Source organism: Kogia breviceps, chromosome X, assembly GCF_026419965.1.
Source record: "Kogia breviceps isolate mKogBre1 chromosome X, mKogBre1 haplotype 1, whole genome shotgun sequence".
Taxonomy (NCBI): domain Eukaryota; kingdom Metazoa; phylum Chordata; class Mammalia; order Artiodactyla; family Physeteridae; genus Kogia; species Kogia breviceps.
This window is the reverse complement of record NC_081330.1, coordinates 3647488-3664089: the sequence shown is the minus strand read 5'-3', so window position 1 is coordinate 3664089 and position 16602 is coordinate 3647488. Positions and strand designations below refer to the sequence as shown.

At 47.5% G+C, this 16602-nt stretch overlaps 1 protein-coding gene across 16 annotated transcripts in view; it reads left to right on the top strand.

The window, feature by feature from the left end:
- MTMR1 (myotubularin related protein 1) overlaps positions 1–16602 on the top strand; it is a 520398-nt gene that overhangs the window by 29090 nt on the left and 474706 nt on the right. For all 16 annotated transcript variants that reach the window (XR_010838680.1, XM_067023586.1, XM_059051106.2 and 13 more), the window contains 5 exons: positions 4366–4467; positions 4785–4868; positions 5868–6017; positions 6831–7019; positions 16321–16506. Coding sequence is in view for 15 of the 16 variants with exons in the window: in XM_067023586.1 (XP_066879687.1) it covers positions 4366–4467; positions 4785–4868; positions 5868–6017; positions 6831–7019; positions 16321–16506 (711 nt within the window). In the remaining variant the exon portion in view is untranslated. The remainder of the gene's footprint in view (positions 1–4365; positions 4468–4784; positions 4869–5867; positions 6018–6830; positions 7020–16320; positions 16507–16602) is intronic.

The window sequence follows — 16602 nt, the reverse complement described above, 5'->3', positions numbered from 1 at the left end:
CTGTGTGTAGTAAAAAGTAAGTTTCCCTCCGCCCAACACCCAGCAACCCTGATCTGTTCCCTGCAGGCACCCACTGTTACCAGTTTCCACAGATGGCCTGTGCACACAAGTATGTATTTGAAAATGTGAATGGTTGTATATTATATACACTGACCTGCCCCTTTTTTTCCCTCCTTAACCATATATCTTGTGTCTCCATAAGAGCAGTATATAACGAGCTGCTTCTTGTTTGTAACGGCTCTGTAGTATTCCATTAGTGGTACTGTAGTACATTTAGCCAGACCCTGTTTATTATTTATTTATATATTTATTTATCTTAACATCTTTATTGGAGTATAATGGCCTTACAATGGTGTGTTGGTTTCTGCTGTATGACAAAGTGAATCAGTTATACGTATACATGTGTTCCCATATCTCTTCCCTCTTGCGTCTCCCTCCCACCCTCCCTATCTTACCCCTCTAGGTGGTCACAAAGCACCAAGCTGATCTCCCTGTGCCATGCGGCTGCTTCCCACTAGCTATCTATTCTACGTTTGGTAGTGTATATATGTCCATGCCACTCTCTCACTTTGTCACAGCTTACCCTTCCCCCTCCACATATCCTCAAGTCCATGCTCTAGTAAGTCTGTGTCTTTATTCCCATCCTACCCCTAGTCTCTTCATGGCATTTTTTTTCTTAGATTCCATATATATGGGTTAGCATATGGTATTTGTTTTTCTCCTTCTGACTTACTTCACTCTGTATGACAGTCTCTAGGTCCATCCACCTCACTACAAATAACTCAGTTTCGTTTCTTTTTATGGCTGAGTAATATGCCATTGTATATATGTGCCACATCTTCCTTATCCATTCATCTGTCGATGGACACTTAAGTTGTTTCCATGTCCTGGCTATTGTAAATAGAGCTGCAATGAACATTGTGGTCCATGACTCTTTTTGAATTATGGTTTTCTCAGGGTATATGCCCAGCAGTGGGATTGCTGAGTCTTATGGTAGTTCTATTTGTAGTTTTTTAAGGAAGCTCCATACTGTTCTCCATAGTGGCGGTATCAATTTACATTCCCACCAGCAGTGCAAGAGGGTCCCCTTTTCTCCACACCCTCTCCAGCATTTATTGTTTGTAGATTTTTTCATGATGGCCATTCTGACCAGTGTGAGATGATATCTTATTGTAGTTTTGATTGGCATTTCTCTAATGATTAATGATATGGAGCATTCTTTCATGTGTTTGTTGGCAATCTGTATATCTTCTTTGGAGAAATGTCTATTTAGGTCTTCTGCCCATTTTTGGATTGTGTTGTTTGTTTTTTTAATATTGAGCTGCATGAGCTATTTATATATTTTGGAGATGAATCCTTTGTCCGTTGATTCATTTGCAAATATTTTCTCCCATTCTGAGGGTTGTCTTTTGGTCTTGTTTATGGTTTCCTTTGCTATGCAAAAGCTTTTAAGTTTCATTAGGTCCCATTTGTTAATTTTTGTTTTTATTTCCATTTCTCTAGGGGGTGGGTCAAAAAGGATCTTGCTGTGATTTATGTCATAGAGTGTTCTGCCTATGTTTTCCTCTAAGAGTTTGACAGTGTCTGGCGTTACATTTAGGTCTTTAACCCATTTTGAGTTTATTTTTGTGTATGGTGTTAGGGAGTGTTCTCATTTCATACTTTTACATGTAGCTGTCCAGTTTTCCCAGCACCACTTATGGAAGAGGCTGTCTTGTCTCCACTGTATATCCTTCCCTCCTTTATCAAAGATAAGGTGACCATCTGTGTGTGGGTTTATCTCTGGGCTTTCTATCCTGTTCCATTGATCTATATTTCTGTTTTTGTGCCAGTACCATACTGTCTTGATTACTGTAGCTTTGTAGTATAGTCTGAAGTCAGGCAGCCTGATTCATTCAGCTCCATTTTTCCTTTTCAAGGTTGCTTTGGCTATTCGGGGTCTTTTGTGTTTCCATACAAGTTGTGAAATTTTGTTCTAGTTCTGTGAAAAATGCCAGTGGTAGTTTGATAGGGATTGCATTGAATCTGTAGATTGTTTTGGGTAGTAGAGTCATTTTCACAATATTGATTCTTCCAATTCAAGAACACGGTATATCTCTCCATCTATTTGTATCATCTTTAATTTCTTTCATCAGTGTCTTATAGTTTTCTGCATATGGGTCTTTTGTCTCCTTAGGTAGGTTTATTCCTAGATATTTTATTCTTTTTGTTGCAGTGGTAAATGGGAGTGTTTTCTTAATTTCACTTTCAAATTTTTCATCATTAGTGTATAGGAATGTGAGAGATTTCTGTGCATTAATTTTGTATCCTGCTGCTTTACCAGATTCATTGATTAGCTCTAGCAGTTCTCTGGTAGCATCATTAGGATTCTCTATGTAGAGTGTCATGTCATCTGCAAACAGTGACAGCTTTACTTCTTCTTTTCTGATTTGGATTCCTTTTATTTCTTTTTCTTCTCTGATTGCTGTGGCTAAAACTTCCAAAACTATGTTGAATAAGAGTGGTGAGAGTGGGCAACCTTGTCTTGTTCCTGATCTTAGTGGAAGTGGTTTTAGTTTTTCACCACTGAGGACGATGTTGGCTGTGGGTTTGTCATATATGGCCTTTATTTTGTTGAGGTAAGTTCCCTCTGTGTCTACTTTCTGGAGGGTTTTTTTTTTTTATCATAAATGGGTGTTGAATTTTGTCAGGAGGTTTTTCTGCATCTATTGAGATGATCATATGGTTTTCCTCCTTCAGTTTGTTGATATGGTGTATCACGTTGATTGATTTGCGTATATTGAAGAATCCTTGCATTCCTGGAATAAACCCCACTTGATCATGGTGTATGATCCTTTTAATGTGCTGTTGGATTCTGTTTGCTAGTATTTTGTTGAGGATTTTTGCATCTATGTTCATCAGTGATATTGGCCTGTAGTTTTCTTTCTTTGTGACGTCTTTGTCTGGTTTTGGTATCAGGGTGATGGTGGCCTCATAGAATGAGTTTGGGAATGTTCCCCCCTCTGCTATATTTGGAAGAGTTTGAGAGGGATAGGTGTTAGCTCTTCTCTAAATGTTTCATAGAATTCGGCTGGGAAGCCCCCTGGTCCTGGGCTTCTGTTTGTTGGAAGATTTTTAGTCACAGTTTCAATTTCAGTGCTTCTGATTGGTCTGTTCATATTTTCTGTTTCTTCCTGGTTCAGTCTTGGAAGGTTGTTCATTTCTAAGAATTTGTCCATTTCTTCCAGGTTGTCCATTTTATTGTCATACAGTTGCTTGTAGTAATGTCTAGCCAGACCCTGTTTATTGATGGACATTTAGTATTTCCATTCTTTTGCTGTTACAAATAATATCACAATAACTTCCTCACTTCCCCTACTGCTCTTGCTTTAATTTGTTTGCGGTCATATTTATTTTCAAATTTGATGTAAGGTTAAAGAAGAATGAGATTTTTGTGTTTAGCTAACGACGTAGGTTTAGAAAGGTCAGGGGGTAGTGCTCAGATCAGTCCCAGGAAGAAACTGCACCGTCAGAGCCACCTCGTTGGCATTGCTCTTGACAACGTCCACTTGAGCTTTGGGCTGGCAGCTCGCATGGCAGGGTGCTTTCAGAAACCAGTCTTGAGAAACAGCATTATAATTTCTGTAAGGAAGTCACTGAGGGCCCTACATGACACAGAGTCCTTGCTTTGAGTTCAGAGGAGAAACCTCTGTCACATTTCTATTTGATGGATGGTGTGAATTCCGTAATTGACTCTTTTAGCAGCTTAAAGCCCACAACTGATTGATTCTATGGCACACCTTTAGCAAGTAAGTACACAGGACTTGATGGCATGTCTTTTATGTACTACCCTTATTCTTGGTTCCATCTGATGAGGTTTTTCCCCAACATGTCCCCTTTGTTCCAGTTTCTTCACTTAATCTTTTATTATCTTGTTGGAGGTACTTTGCGAATTGCCTCGGTATCCACTGGTGATTGGTTATAGGACACACACACCCCCAGCAGATACCAAAATCTGGGGCGCTTAAGTCCCCTTATATAAAATGGCGTTTGTATTTGTATACAGCCTACGCACATCCTCCTGTGTACTTTAAATTATCTCTAGATTATTTATAATACCTAATACAATGTCAATGCTATGTAGGTAGTTGTTGGCACTCTGCTAATTCAAGTTTTGTGTTTTGGAACTTTCTGGAACTTTTTCCCCCAGCGTTTTCGATCCGTGCTTGGTTGAGTCTGTGGATGTGGAGCCTGCAGATAGGGAGGGCTGACTATATTTCATGAGAAATGAATAAAAATATTTTATTTATCTCTTCACAGGGTGGTGTCTACTTCGTAGGTACTCAATACATGTTGAATAAACGAGTTTTGCTAATTGTTTAACAGGATATGAGGAACTTGCGACTTGCTTATAAACAAGAAGAACAGAGTAAACTAGGGATATTTGAAAACCTCAACAAACATGCATTTCCTCTTTCCAATGGGCAGGTAAGTACACCAAAATAAATCTTCTTATGTGTGGGTCTAAATGCCTTCGTAGAGGTCTAAAAATTTCATGTTTAACTATTCTTTCTTCCAGAGGTTTCCTTTATCTTTTTTCTCTCTGTTGGTAACTAATATTAGAATATTTAAAATTTGTCAGTTCTGTGTAGGATGAAGAAAACTGCCAATTTGTTGCTTCAAAATTTACAGATTAAAGTAGGAATCTTAATACATTCAGCTCATAACTGAATGAAAAGCTTTAATAGTGGGCATATGACATAGCAAAGAATGCTGACATATGTATTTTGTGGTTTTGTATCCAGACATTGTTTGCATTCAACTATAAAGAAAAATTTCCAGTGAATGGATGGAAAGTTTATGATCCAGTATCTGAATATAAAAGACAGGTAAAGTGTGTTGCTTATCAATCAGAAAATAATAGGTTGAGCATCTTTTTCCTAAAAGGGTAGAAATGTAGTGGAGAAGAAACCTTCTGAAACAAGTTGTCTATGGGTGTAACTCACCTAGCTTGTGAGTTCTTCAGCTCTGGATGTCCGTTCTCCACATACCAAACCTTTGGTTATGGCACTGTTTGTTCTTCCTTTTTCCAGAGTGCAAGTGGAGTACAGGGACGGGGGTTGACAAACCAAACCAGCCAGATGGTTTTTATTAGATGTTCTGGTAGCAAATTGATGAGTAAGGATCAAAACCAATGGTTTAAATTAGATTTTAAGTATATGGCATGGCTACCTCAGTCCAGTGAGGTGTTCCTATACCTAGAAGCTCTTTAGTGCATTGTTAGTTTGAAGATATTCCAATAAGACATTATTTTCATGACATTTACTCTTTGCCTGCACCTTATATTTGGTATGGTGATTTTATATTCCTTATTTTAGACATTTTTAAGAACTTTCTGCTTCTCTAAATGACTTCCATGGGTATTTTTAAGAACAGCACTATGCTCATTTGTTATAGAAAACATGACAAGAAATTCATACGACTGGGATTCAAGTATACAATTTTCATGTTTTAGTATGTTTGGAAATTATTCTTCATTAGGTTTTTAAAAAAATGAGTTAGGTAGGAAATGGGTTATATTAAATAAATGTATATTTAAACTTTTAAGTAGCAATGAACAATGAATTACAAATGGATTTTAGTAGAAAATAAGAAATGGGGACTTCCCTAGTGGTCAAGTGGTTAAGACTCTGCGCTTCCACTGCAGGGGGCTCGGGTTTGATCCCTGGTCAGGGAACTAAGATCCCACGTGCCATGGCCAAAAAAATTAATAAATAAATAAATTTTTGAAAAAGAAGAAATGGATGTGGTTCATGCTTAGTACTTTTTGAAAGTGTAAAAGTGTGCTCCTCTCCCCCCGCCCCCGACTTTCCTCTGACACCCTGCAGGGCTTGCCAAATGAGAGTTGGAAAATATCCAAAGTAAACAGTAATTATGAGCTCTGTGATACCTACCCCGCCATCATTGTCGTGCCAACTAGTGTAAAAGATGACGACCTTTCCAAAGTGGCAGCGTTTCGAGCAAAAGGCAGAATCCCGGTAAGTAATAAACATTGTCATCTAGATATAAATGTATACTGTATTCGACCTAACATGGAAAAAAGCAAGACAGGAAAAATTTAGTGAATCATCCTCGAGAAAATGCATTCTTTCTTAGATCCTGAGTGCAAGACTCTACCTATACCGGAAGGGGCACCATTGCAAAAGTAGACAGCAGGCAGCAGGGGGTGAAGTTTTTTAAACAGCTTTGTTGATATATAAAAAAACCCCCTCCATGTGTTTAATGGATACAATCTGATGAGTTTGGATATATGTGTACACCCAGGATTCTATCACCACGGTGAAGCAGGGAGTGAATGTTTGTGAGCCCCGAGTTTGTGCTCTGGCATAACCCCGAGTCACTTGGCTGCTGGAGGAAAATGGGAGGTTTGGGGGCTTAGCTTTAGATTTCATGAAGAGACTGTATATTTACTTTGTCCTCATACGGCCATGTACGCCACTGTTGAGATCCAAAGGGGTTTTTAAATTAGGAGACAAAATAAAACTAGTCAATCAAATAGAAATGGGGCTTGATGTCATTCATAGTTTGACTTAGTCTCTGGTTTTCTTAGAATCCTAGAATTTTAAAGGTAGACGGGGATTCTTAGAGCTCATTTAGTCAGACTTCTTTCAGCCTGACCCAGACATTGAGTCCCAGGGCCACTCTCACGCTGTCCTCAGGCTGACTCGTCCCCTTTGAGGAAAATGTGCAGAAGCAGCCGTGCTTGAGAAGAGAACTTGTTTTCACTACCTGGTCATTAGAGCACGTATTAGTTTAGGACCGTACTGATATTTATGGCTTTCAAACACTAGGTGTTGTCATGGATTCATCCAGAAAGTCAGGCAACGATTACCCGTTGCAGCCAGCCACTTGTGGGTCCCAATGATAAACGTTGCAAGGAAGATGAGAAGTACTTGCAAACGATAATGGATGCTAATGCGCAGGCTCACAAACTCATCATCTTCGATGCCCGGCAAAACAAGGTCGCCAGCACTAACAAGGTACATTATCGATACTCTGCTGCAGAAGTTTTTCTCCTGTACTGTTTGTAAAGCATCGTGCCATTCAAATAGCCCAGTGAAGGTGGACTCCTGCGGGGTAGCCCACAGCTGGGCCTCCTGGGTCCCTAGCCCTCGGGAATCCTGTCGTCTCATTGCCCCTCCACAATCCTGTCTGCTGAACTAATTAAGTAAAGACCCAGAAAGAGAATGATCGCCTAGAGAATCTAGTAAGTATTTTAACGAAAGGATCATGAGGCCCTTGGAAGTCCCTTTAACCTGTGAACTACGGTGATTACTTGATTAATTCATATCTGCCTGAAGTTCTGTTAGAATGGAGTCATCTATGTGAAACAAGGCAGATACACAAAGTTGCCGTCTGCACCCAGCTCCCGTGTGATCCCCACCAGCCGGAGAGGCCCAGGCTGTGCCGTCAAGCCTCCAGTACCCGCTTTCCAACGGGAAGGGCTCTGAACGGCGTCATTTCTGTTTCCCACAAATGACTTGCTGAGAGTGTGGCCCTGCATGCAGGCCTCTGGCACTCAGAGTCCTGACGCCTCCACAAGGAATTTCAGGTATGAGGATGGTGGGGACAGCCCTTACCATCTCATGCCTACCTGTAAGGTGACGCTCGGGTAATAAACATGCAATGAGCATGTACTAGGGACAAGGTGCTGGGGGAAACACCGGGACAGACAAGGCTACATGCAGGAGGTGTCAGCTCAGTGTGCCGGGGGAGCCCGTGCCGCTGGGCGAGGCCTCACAGAGGAGGTGACATTTGAGCCGGCCCTGGATGGTCAGCGGGAAGGGACGGACAGGGCATTCTAGACAGCGCGGGACCCATGCAGCGGTGTGCCAGAGCATGTCATTCACGAGAATGGCAAGAAGGGGGGTGTCTGAGGGCTCCCCCGCCGTGTCCCCCTAAGCAGAGCTTGGGGGTCTTTGTTTCTCTTGGCAGCTTGTGCCCCTTCTTTGCTCACTGATGATTCCATCGTTGACCACAATCTCCAAAGAGCCAACGCCTTGCGTCCCCTGTCTCACTCTCGGGAGGATCCCTTCCCTCCTGTTCAAAGAGCAAACACGCCGTCGGGCGCGCCCACGGCCCTTGAGGCACGGGCCTGCCGTGGGCCAGGCGCACAAACCGCCAGGCGGCCCCCACCGTGAGGCGGGGGGGCGGGGGCGTCCAGCGTGCTCTGTGGGGGCGTAGAGGCAGCGTGGCTGTTTGTACCTGACCGTGGGCAGTTGCTGCATCTTTCTAGACCGCGATCGCCTCGTCTGAACTGGGAGTGGCGGCACACTGCGCTTGTGAAGGTTGCTTTCAGAGAAAGCTTCCGGGCCAAGTTCGCCGTCTCTGCTACTGACCGGAGGGGGCGGCCCCGTTCTCTTGACTCCCATGACATCTCTGCCCTGGACCACTCCCTCTCTGCACCGCGGCTGAGCCTCCTCCACTGCTTCCTCTCCCTCTTCCCAACTGGCACATGGCAGCGCGCCTGGAGCCCAGTCTGGGGTCCTCTTTTCTCCTCTGCCCAATCTCGCTGGGCCATCTCCTCCAGTGCCCTGATTCTCAACACTCCTATGTGTTCAGTTTGCCACCCAAGTTTCTATCCCGCTCTGATTCCTCCTGAGGTCCAGATGGGATTTCCGTCCCGTCGTCTGGTTGGCACCCCTCTTGGCTGTCTCCCAGGTAACAAAACGTCAGTGGATCCAGACCAGCCTGAGAGACGGGGTAGTGAGAACCCTCAGCTTTGTGTTCAGTTACTTGTGGGGTTTCCTCCCTGCTCTGCCACTTAGTGCTCGATAGAACCCTGAGCAAGTTACTTCACCTCTCCAGAAGCCTCTTCTGTAACAGGGGAGGTGACAGTGTCTCATGTAGAGGGCTGCGTAAGGATTGAAACTGGGTGAGGCGAATGCACAGTGCCGGTGTATCAGTATAGGATGCTGAGAGGCTAGCCCCACCCTGCCCTGGGGTCTGGCCGGGCAGTGAGGGGTGGTGTCAGCTGCTGAGTCGGGGAAGCTGGGAGAGGAGCAGCGTGGGGAGAAAGGTGGGCAGCACGTGAGTCTCCTGAGGCGCTGAACCAATGACCGCAAACTTGGTGGCTTAAAACAGCACACATTTATTCTCGCACGGTTCCGGGATCTGGCAGCACCGTGCTCCTTCTGAAGGCTTCCCGGGAGATCCATTCCTGCGTCTTGGGGCTTCTGGTGGCTCCTCTGTGCACATGGCAACCGCCCTCCAGTCCCTGTCCGGGTCTTCCCACGGCCACCCCCTTGTTGTGTCTCTGGGTCTTCTCCTCCTCTGTCTTCCAGAGGCACTTGGGATGGCATTTAGGGCCCACTCGAGATAACCCAGTATTCTCACCTCATCTCAAGAACCTTAATCACATCTGCAAAGTCCCTTTCTTTTTTTTTTTTTTTTTTCCAAAAAAAGTCACATTCACAGTTGCTGGGGATTTGGTGTGGATATCTTTGTGGGGAGGCGGGAAGGCGGCATTTTTCAGCCTACCACGGGGAGTCATCCTTAATTAGCTCCCCTTGTTCCCCATGCCTGGCGGATCAGTGACCCCTGTCAGTCTTTCTCCGTCTCTGCGTACTTCCTGTCACCACGGTAGTACTGTCCCCAGGAAATAAAGAAAGAAAAAAAAAAATGAGAAAGGCTACATTCACAGAGGCCATCTCTAAACATCCAATAGAGCAAGGGCAGTGCATTATATTTTATCCCGTGCAGAGGAGACAGGAGCAGGACACCAAACTGCACGTCTAGAATGATGTTAACCATAGCAGTGTGTGGGCCTAGGAACCAGACAAGGGTAGTTATCTGTCCAAGGCCCCCTTAGCTCTTCTATGTGTATCACGTCATCCGCAAGTAGAGAGAGTTTTACTTCTTACTTTCCAATCTGCATGTGTTTTATTGCTTCTTCTTGCCTAATTCCCTGGCAAGAACCTCAAGTACCATGTTTTGCTTTTTTTTTTTTGAAGATCTAATTGGCTTTATTAGGCAATTCATGAATCTGGCAGAATCCCATCTAGCAGCCAGCAGGGTACTTACTCTCTAGGACCGTGTTGAATAGAAGTGGTGAAAGCAGGAATCCTTGTTTTGTTCCTAATCTTAAGGGGAAAGCTTTCAGTCTTTCACCACTGGGTATATTAGCTGAGGGTTTTTCATACATGCCCTTATCAGGTTAAAAACATTTCCCTCTATTAGTTTGTTGAATGGTTTTATCATGAAGCGGTATTGGATTTTCAGAGGCCTTTTCTGTATCAATTGAGATGGTCTTGTGTTCTTTTTTCTCCCTTCATTCTGGTAATGTGGTGTATTACATTGGCTGATTTTTGTATGCAGACTACTGTAGTGGAATGAATAGCATCTCCCCCAAATTCATGATCATCTGGGACCTCAGAATGTGACCTTATTTGGAAATAGGGTCTTTGCAGATGTAATTAGTTAAGATGAGGTCAGACTGGATTAGGGTAGACTCTAAATCCAATGATTCGTGTCCTGATAAGAAGGTGATGTAGAGACACAGAGGAAAGGTGGCCATGTGAGGATGAAGGCCAAGATTGGAGTCATGCAGCTACAAGCTAAGCAGCCCCCAGGATTGCCGGCAGCCACCAGAAACCAGAGCCTCCGGAAGGAACCAACCCTGCCAATAACTCGATCTTGGACTTCCAGCCTCCAGAGCTGTGGGGGAATCAATCTCTGTCGTTTTAAGTCACCTGCTCTGTGGTACTTTGTTACTGCAGGCCTTGGAAACTCATATAACCCCCTTACGTTTCTGGGATAAATCCCACTTGGTCATGATGTATAATTTCCTTAATATGCTGCTGGATTCAGTTTGCTGGTACTTTGTAGAGGTTCTCTTCAGTCCTGTCTCCACATCATGGCCAGAGTGATTTTCTAAAGGTCCAGCTCTGTGCGCACCCTTAGTGCTTTTGAGGCAGTGACATCCAGTTCCTGAACAGGGCCTCTGAAGCCCTCCAAGCAGCGGGCTCTTTCCTTTCGGCCTCACCACACCTCCCAGGCCCACCTCCCAGCTATGACAGGTGTCTTTCAGCTCCTTAAGCATATCCCAGTGTCACCTCCCAGCCTCTGCCCACGTAGCTAACCACTACCCCGTCCTTCGGATGGCACTTCGAATGGCACTTCCCCAGGGCGGTCTCCCCAGATGAGCGGAAGTCTCCCGTGCTGTGGCGCTCTGCTCTTTCCTTTCTGTGGCCCTCAGCATGCGGCGGATGCCTCGTTCCGTGTGCGTCTTGCCCCTCAACCATAGGCCACGTGATAGCAGGGGCTGGAGGATCTTGAGCACAGCTGGATCCCCAGGACTGGGCCGTCACACAGTAGCTGCTCCCCGACTGGAACAAAGAGCTGCTGGCTGGTGGGCGGGGTCATCTCTCAATGGAGGACCCGATGGTGACAGTGGCATTGTATGTCAATTCAAATGTCCAGACTCATTATGGAGGTTTTCAAGTCAGCTTTCTTCTTGAGAAAGTGAACATGCAGGCAAGGAATTTCATTTTAACCTGTTGCAGTTGAGGAGCCTGTGTGGGGACGAGAAAGCTCTGGAGCTCAGAAAAAGGTCAGGTTGGAGGTCGAGTGGAGGTTGCAGCCTTGGAGGGGAGAGGATGAAGTTCCCTAAGGAGCCTAGGCCATGTGAGCGGGGCCAGGCACCAGACCACCTGAAATGCTGTCTGTAGAGGGTAAGAGAGGAACTCAGTGAAGGAAAGGGTGCTCCAGGTGGTCGGGGGGAGACCACAGAGAGGAAGGGAGAGGTCCCAGATGCCAGGAGAGGAGGAGTGTCCAGGAGACAACTAGGGGGATGGGTGTCTTGGCTTGGACAGCTGTAACTAAGTATCATAGGCTGGGTAGCGTATAAACAGCAACATTTATTTCTCAAAGCTCTGGAAGCTGGAAGTTTAAGGTCAAGGCACCAGCAGATTCAGTGTGTGGTGAGAGCCCGCTTCCTGGCTGTAGACAGCCCCGTTCTTGCTGTGTCCTCACACTGCCAGAGCAGAAAAGGGTGAGCCCGGTGCGTCTCTTCTGAGAACGGCACTAATGCCATCATGAGGCCTCCTCCTCCACCAGCTCATCTTTCCCAGAGGCCACACGCTCTAACACCAGCCCATCGGGAATTCGGGTTTCAACATGGGCTTTTGGGGGGATTCAAGCGCTCAGCCTGCCAGGGGGGCAGGTGTGTGGACTTCGGAGTCTGAGGGCGTGGGAAACCTGTCCTGCCACTTGCTGCCTTTGGCCTTTGGGAGTTGCCAGCCCTCTCTGAGGCTTTGCTTTTCTCACCTGGGAATCCTCCCTGCTGCCTAGGATCGGCATCCCGGCGGGCCTTCACCAGGCGCTGAGCAACTGGCTTGAAATCACGAGCCCCTGAGTCCATCCTTCAGCTGCCTCCATCCCAACGGGTGTTAGGCTTTCTTCTCCCTGAGGGTCGAGGATGGTCCTGCCGCCACTGCTGCTATGAGCTGATCCTTGGGGACTTGGGGGCCAGTGGGGAACAGTGTCCAAACATCGCTGGCTTCCCTCTGGAACCCTGCTTTGTCCCCATAGAGAGAAGCCTGGCCAGCAGGTTCAAGTCTTCCAGAACTTTCTGAGCCCCCTCCCCCTGTTCCTGCTGGGGTATAGGTGGGGCGCCTTCTCACCCTCCTTCCCCCTCTTCTGTCTCCAGACCTCCGGGTGCCTGCTCTGTGTCCTAGCACGGAGTAGGCACTCGTGCTCTTTTTCTCCCATGATCCCATTTTCTGATTGTTATTTGTATTGTTTGGAGCTTTTTAGTAATCAGTTTCCAGGCAACAAACTGGCTTTAACTACATTCTCCTGGTTAACACCAGCCCTGAGCAGCACACCCTCCATGCTGAAGTGCTATCTGGGCGTGAGGCCTCTGCCCCAGCCTCAGGTCTCCTTCAGGGGGACAGGGTCCCTGCCCAACTCGGGGCTTTTCGAGGTAGGTGCTGGGGAAGGTCATGATTCCTCAGTGCCCGAGTATGGGGGGCGTGCACCGAGCCTTGCACGGATTAGCGTTCATTAAGATCGTTTATTTAGTTAGTATTTAATCCCCACAGTGAGCCCCTGGAGTCTTTCCGGTGAGAAAGCTGGGTGCAGAGAGATGGTGAGGACCCATAGCTACTTGAGTGGCAGCCCTGGGATGACGAACCCACGCTCCGTGCCACCAAAGCCTGTGCCTTTAACCCCTCGGCCAGCAGCGTCTTCAGTGGGCGCCGAGGATATCGTTTATGAAAACATCATCCTGCCACGCAGGCAGGACCACGCTCTAGGGTGCTTTGGCCACAGTTTGTGTTCAGAGAGTGTTCTGTTGAGTGAGAGCGCCTCACGTCACCCTGTACCGGCCAGAGGACAGGCGCCTCCATACCCGATGACGACATTCTCTTCTTTCCCTCCAGTCGTGTTTGCGGCGCCTGAGCTCGAGCAGGTCCTCGGCCCCTGCTCCGCCCCCGGTGGCTGGGCTCCGGTCCCCCGGCATGGCTGTGGCACGGGCTCGGGGCACGCTCCCCTGGCCCCGCCTCCCTGCCCGCCCGCCCCAGGCCCACACCCGGGCCGCCGAGCAGGACCCCAGGCTCAGGTCCCGGGCCCCGGGCTCCTGCGGGGCTCCCTGCCTCCCCTGGGCCCTCCAGGGGCTGCGTCAGCCCTTTACAACTCTTTCTCTCCTGGATGGCCCTGCCACACGCCCTTTGTCCTCGACCCTTCTGCACAGAACACAGCCAGCCTCAGACGGGAACTGCCCCCCACCCCGTCCCTACCTCCACGCCCCAGAAACTAGGGTGGCCTCCCCGCTGCGTCCTCCCCCGACCCCCTGCCAGCTCAGCCCGCCCTGCTCCTGTGCCCACTCCTTCCCGTGAAGCCTGTCCCAGCTGTGCAGATAAGCCCTCCCCGGAGTCACCATCCCCGTCCCCTCGCAGCTGGCTCCACCGTTCCCCCGCCCCCGTGCCCGTCTTGGCCTGGACTCTTCACGGTAAGGCCACCGAGTACCTTCTTGTCACGACCTCGCAAGCTTTAGACACAGTGAGTACCCTCTCCTTTTTGAAAGACTCTCTTCCCTTTTCTCTTTATCTTCCAGTCTTTGGCTGCTCTCCTCAGTCTCTTTTGCTCTGCATTCCCGAAATGTCGGCCTTCCACAGGCTCTGGACGTGACTGCTCTCCTCACCACACACGCTGTCCCTGAGCCCTGGACACCGTCCCCAGAGCCGCCGCCCTGCCCCTCCTCCGTGCTCCAGAGCACTGGGCTTTGAGTGGCGGAGCTGCGTCGGGAGCGGGACGCACAGTTTACAGTTTACAGTCTCATTCCAGAACGCTTCCACAGCCCCAGACGGAAACCCTGTCCCCACTGGCAGTCGCCGCCCATCCTCCACTCTCTCCAACCCCTGTCCCCAGCACCTGTCAACCACTAATTTACTTTCCATGTAGATTTCCTTCTTCTGGACACTTCACATAAACAGAGTCACACACTGGGTGGTTTTATGTGCCTGGCTGCTCGCACTTGGCGTGATGTTTTTACGGTTCCTCCGTGTGGTAGCATGTATCAGTACCCCGTGCCTTTGTGTGGCTGAAAAATAGTCCATTGTATGGATATAGCATGGTTTACCCGCTCATTCGTTGATGGACATTTGGGTTGCTTCCACCTGATACCTGTTGTGGATATTCCTGCTATGATTTGTTGTGTACAAGTTTTCATGTGAATACCTGGTTTTAGCTGTGCGGGAGTTGGAATTTCTGGACCAGATGGTAGTTCCGTGTTTAACTTTTTGAGGAACCATCAAACTTTTTTCCACAGAGGCTGTACAATTTAAATTTCTACCAGCAGTGTATTAGGGTTTCAATTTCTCTATATTCTCATAACAGATGTGTTTTGGATGTTGACCTCTGCAAAATATCAGCTAATTGTAGACCAAGGGGTGAGCCGTATCCCCCTTTTTTGTTACATTTGCATTTTATTTTACTTAAATTACTTAAATAAATCTCACTGTTTGGGATTTACAAATTGTTTTATATAGAAGTTTTGTGGTAGTACAACTCTAGTTTTTTAAATTTTTATTTTTGGCTGCGTTGGGTCTTCGTTGCAGCGCACGGGCTTTCTCTAGTTGCGCTGAGCGGGGGCTACTCCGTTGCGGTGCGTGGGCTTCTCATTGCGGTGGCTGATGTTGTTGCGGAGCACAGGCTCTAAGCGTGTGGGCTTCAGTAATTGTGGTGCGTGGGTTTCAGTATCTGTGGCACATGGGCTCAGTAGTTGTGGCTCGCGGGCTCTAGAGCGCAGGCTCAGTAGTTGTGGCACACGGGCTTAGTCGCTCCGTGGCATGTGGGATCTTCCCAGACCAGGGCTCGAACCCGTGTCCCCTGCATTGGCAGGCGGATTCTTTTTCTTTTTTTTTTTTTTTTTTTTTGCGGTACGCGGGCCTCTCACTGTTGGGGCCCCTCCCGTTGTGGAGCACAGGCTCCGGACGTGCAGGCCCAGCGGCCATGGCTCACGGGCCCGGCCGCTCCGCAGCATGTGGGATCCCCCCGGACCGGGGCACGAACCTGTGTCCCCCACATCGGCAGGTGGACTCTCAACCACTGCGCCACCAGGGAAGCCTGGCAGGCAGATTCTTAACCACTGCATCACCAGGGAAGTCCACAGTACAACTTTTTTATTCAGATAGATGGTAGAACGTTTTAAAACCCAATTCGCCTTGTGTAAGATCCAGTTGTTAATCGTTTTTAAAACTGATGATGGGTGATGGAAGATTGTTGTGGGTTGAACTGTGTTTCCATTAAAAAAAATGTGTTTTAGTCCTAACTCCTGGCACCTGTGACTGTGGCCCTGATTCGAAATAGGGTCTTTGCAAATGTAATCAAGTTAAGACGAGGTCGTGTGGAATTAGGATGGGTCCTAATCCAGTCTTACTGGTGTCCTTATAAGAAGAGATACAGACACAAGGAGAAGGCCATGTGAAGATGGGGCAGAGATGAACGTATCTATAAACCAGAAACACCTGGGGCCACCAGACGCTGGAAGAGGCAAAGAAGGATCCTCCCCAAGAGGGTTCTGAGGGAACACGGCCCTGCCAGTACCTTGATTTTGGACTTCCAGCCTCTAGAACTGAGAGAGGAGAAATTTCTGTCACTTTAAGCCACTCAGATTGTGGTACTCTGTTCCAACAGCCATGGGAAACTCATACAAGGATGTAGGAGGCTTATTATAAACAGATGAGTTTGTCGCTTCTTTAATGGTCTCTATCTGGTTAACACTAGAAAGAACAGAAAAGTTAACTCAGATGAAGTGACGTATAGCTTTTGTTTTCACAGGCAAAGGGTGGGGGCTATGAAAGTGAAAGTGCATACCCAAACGCAGAACTCGTGTTCCTGGAGATCCACAACATTCACGTGATGAGAGAGTCGCTGCGAAAACTGAAGGAGATCGCGTATCCGGCCATCGACGAGGCGCGGTGGCTGTCCAACGTGGACGGGACACACTGGCTGGAGTACATTCGGGTACAGAGGGCGCCCGTCCTTTACGTGCTTTCTGCTTAAGATTTCTCTGCAGCTGGGCCATAAAGCTGTCTGTCTGTCTGTCTGTCTGGGTGGTTT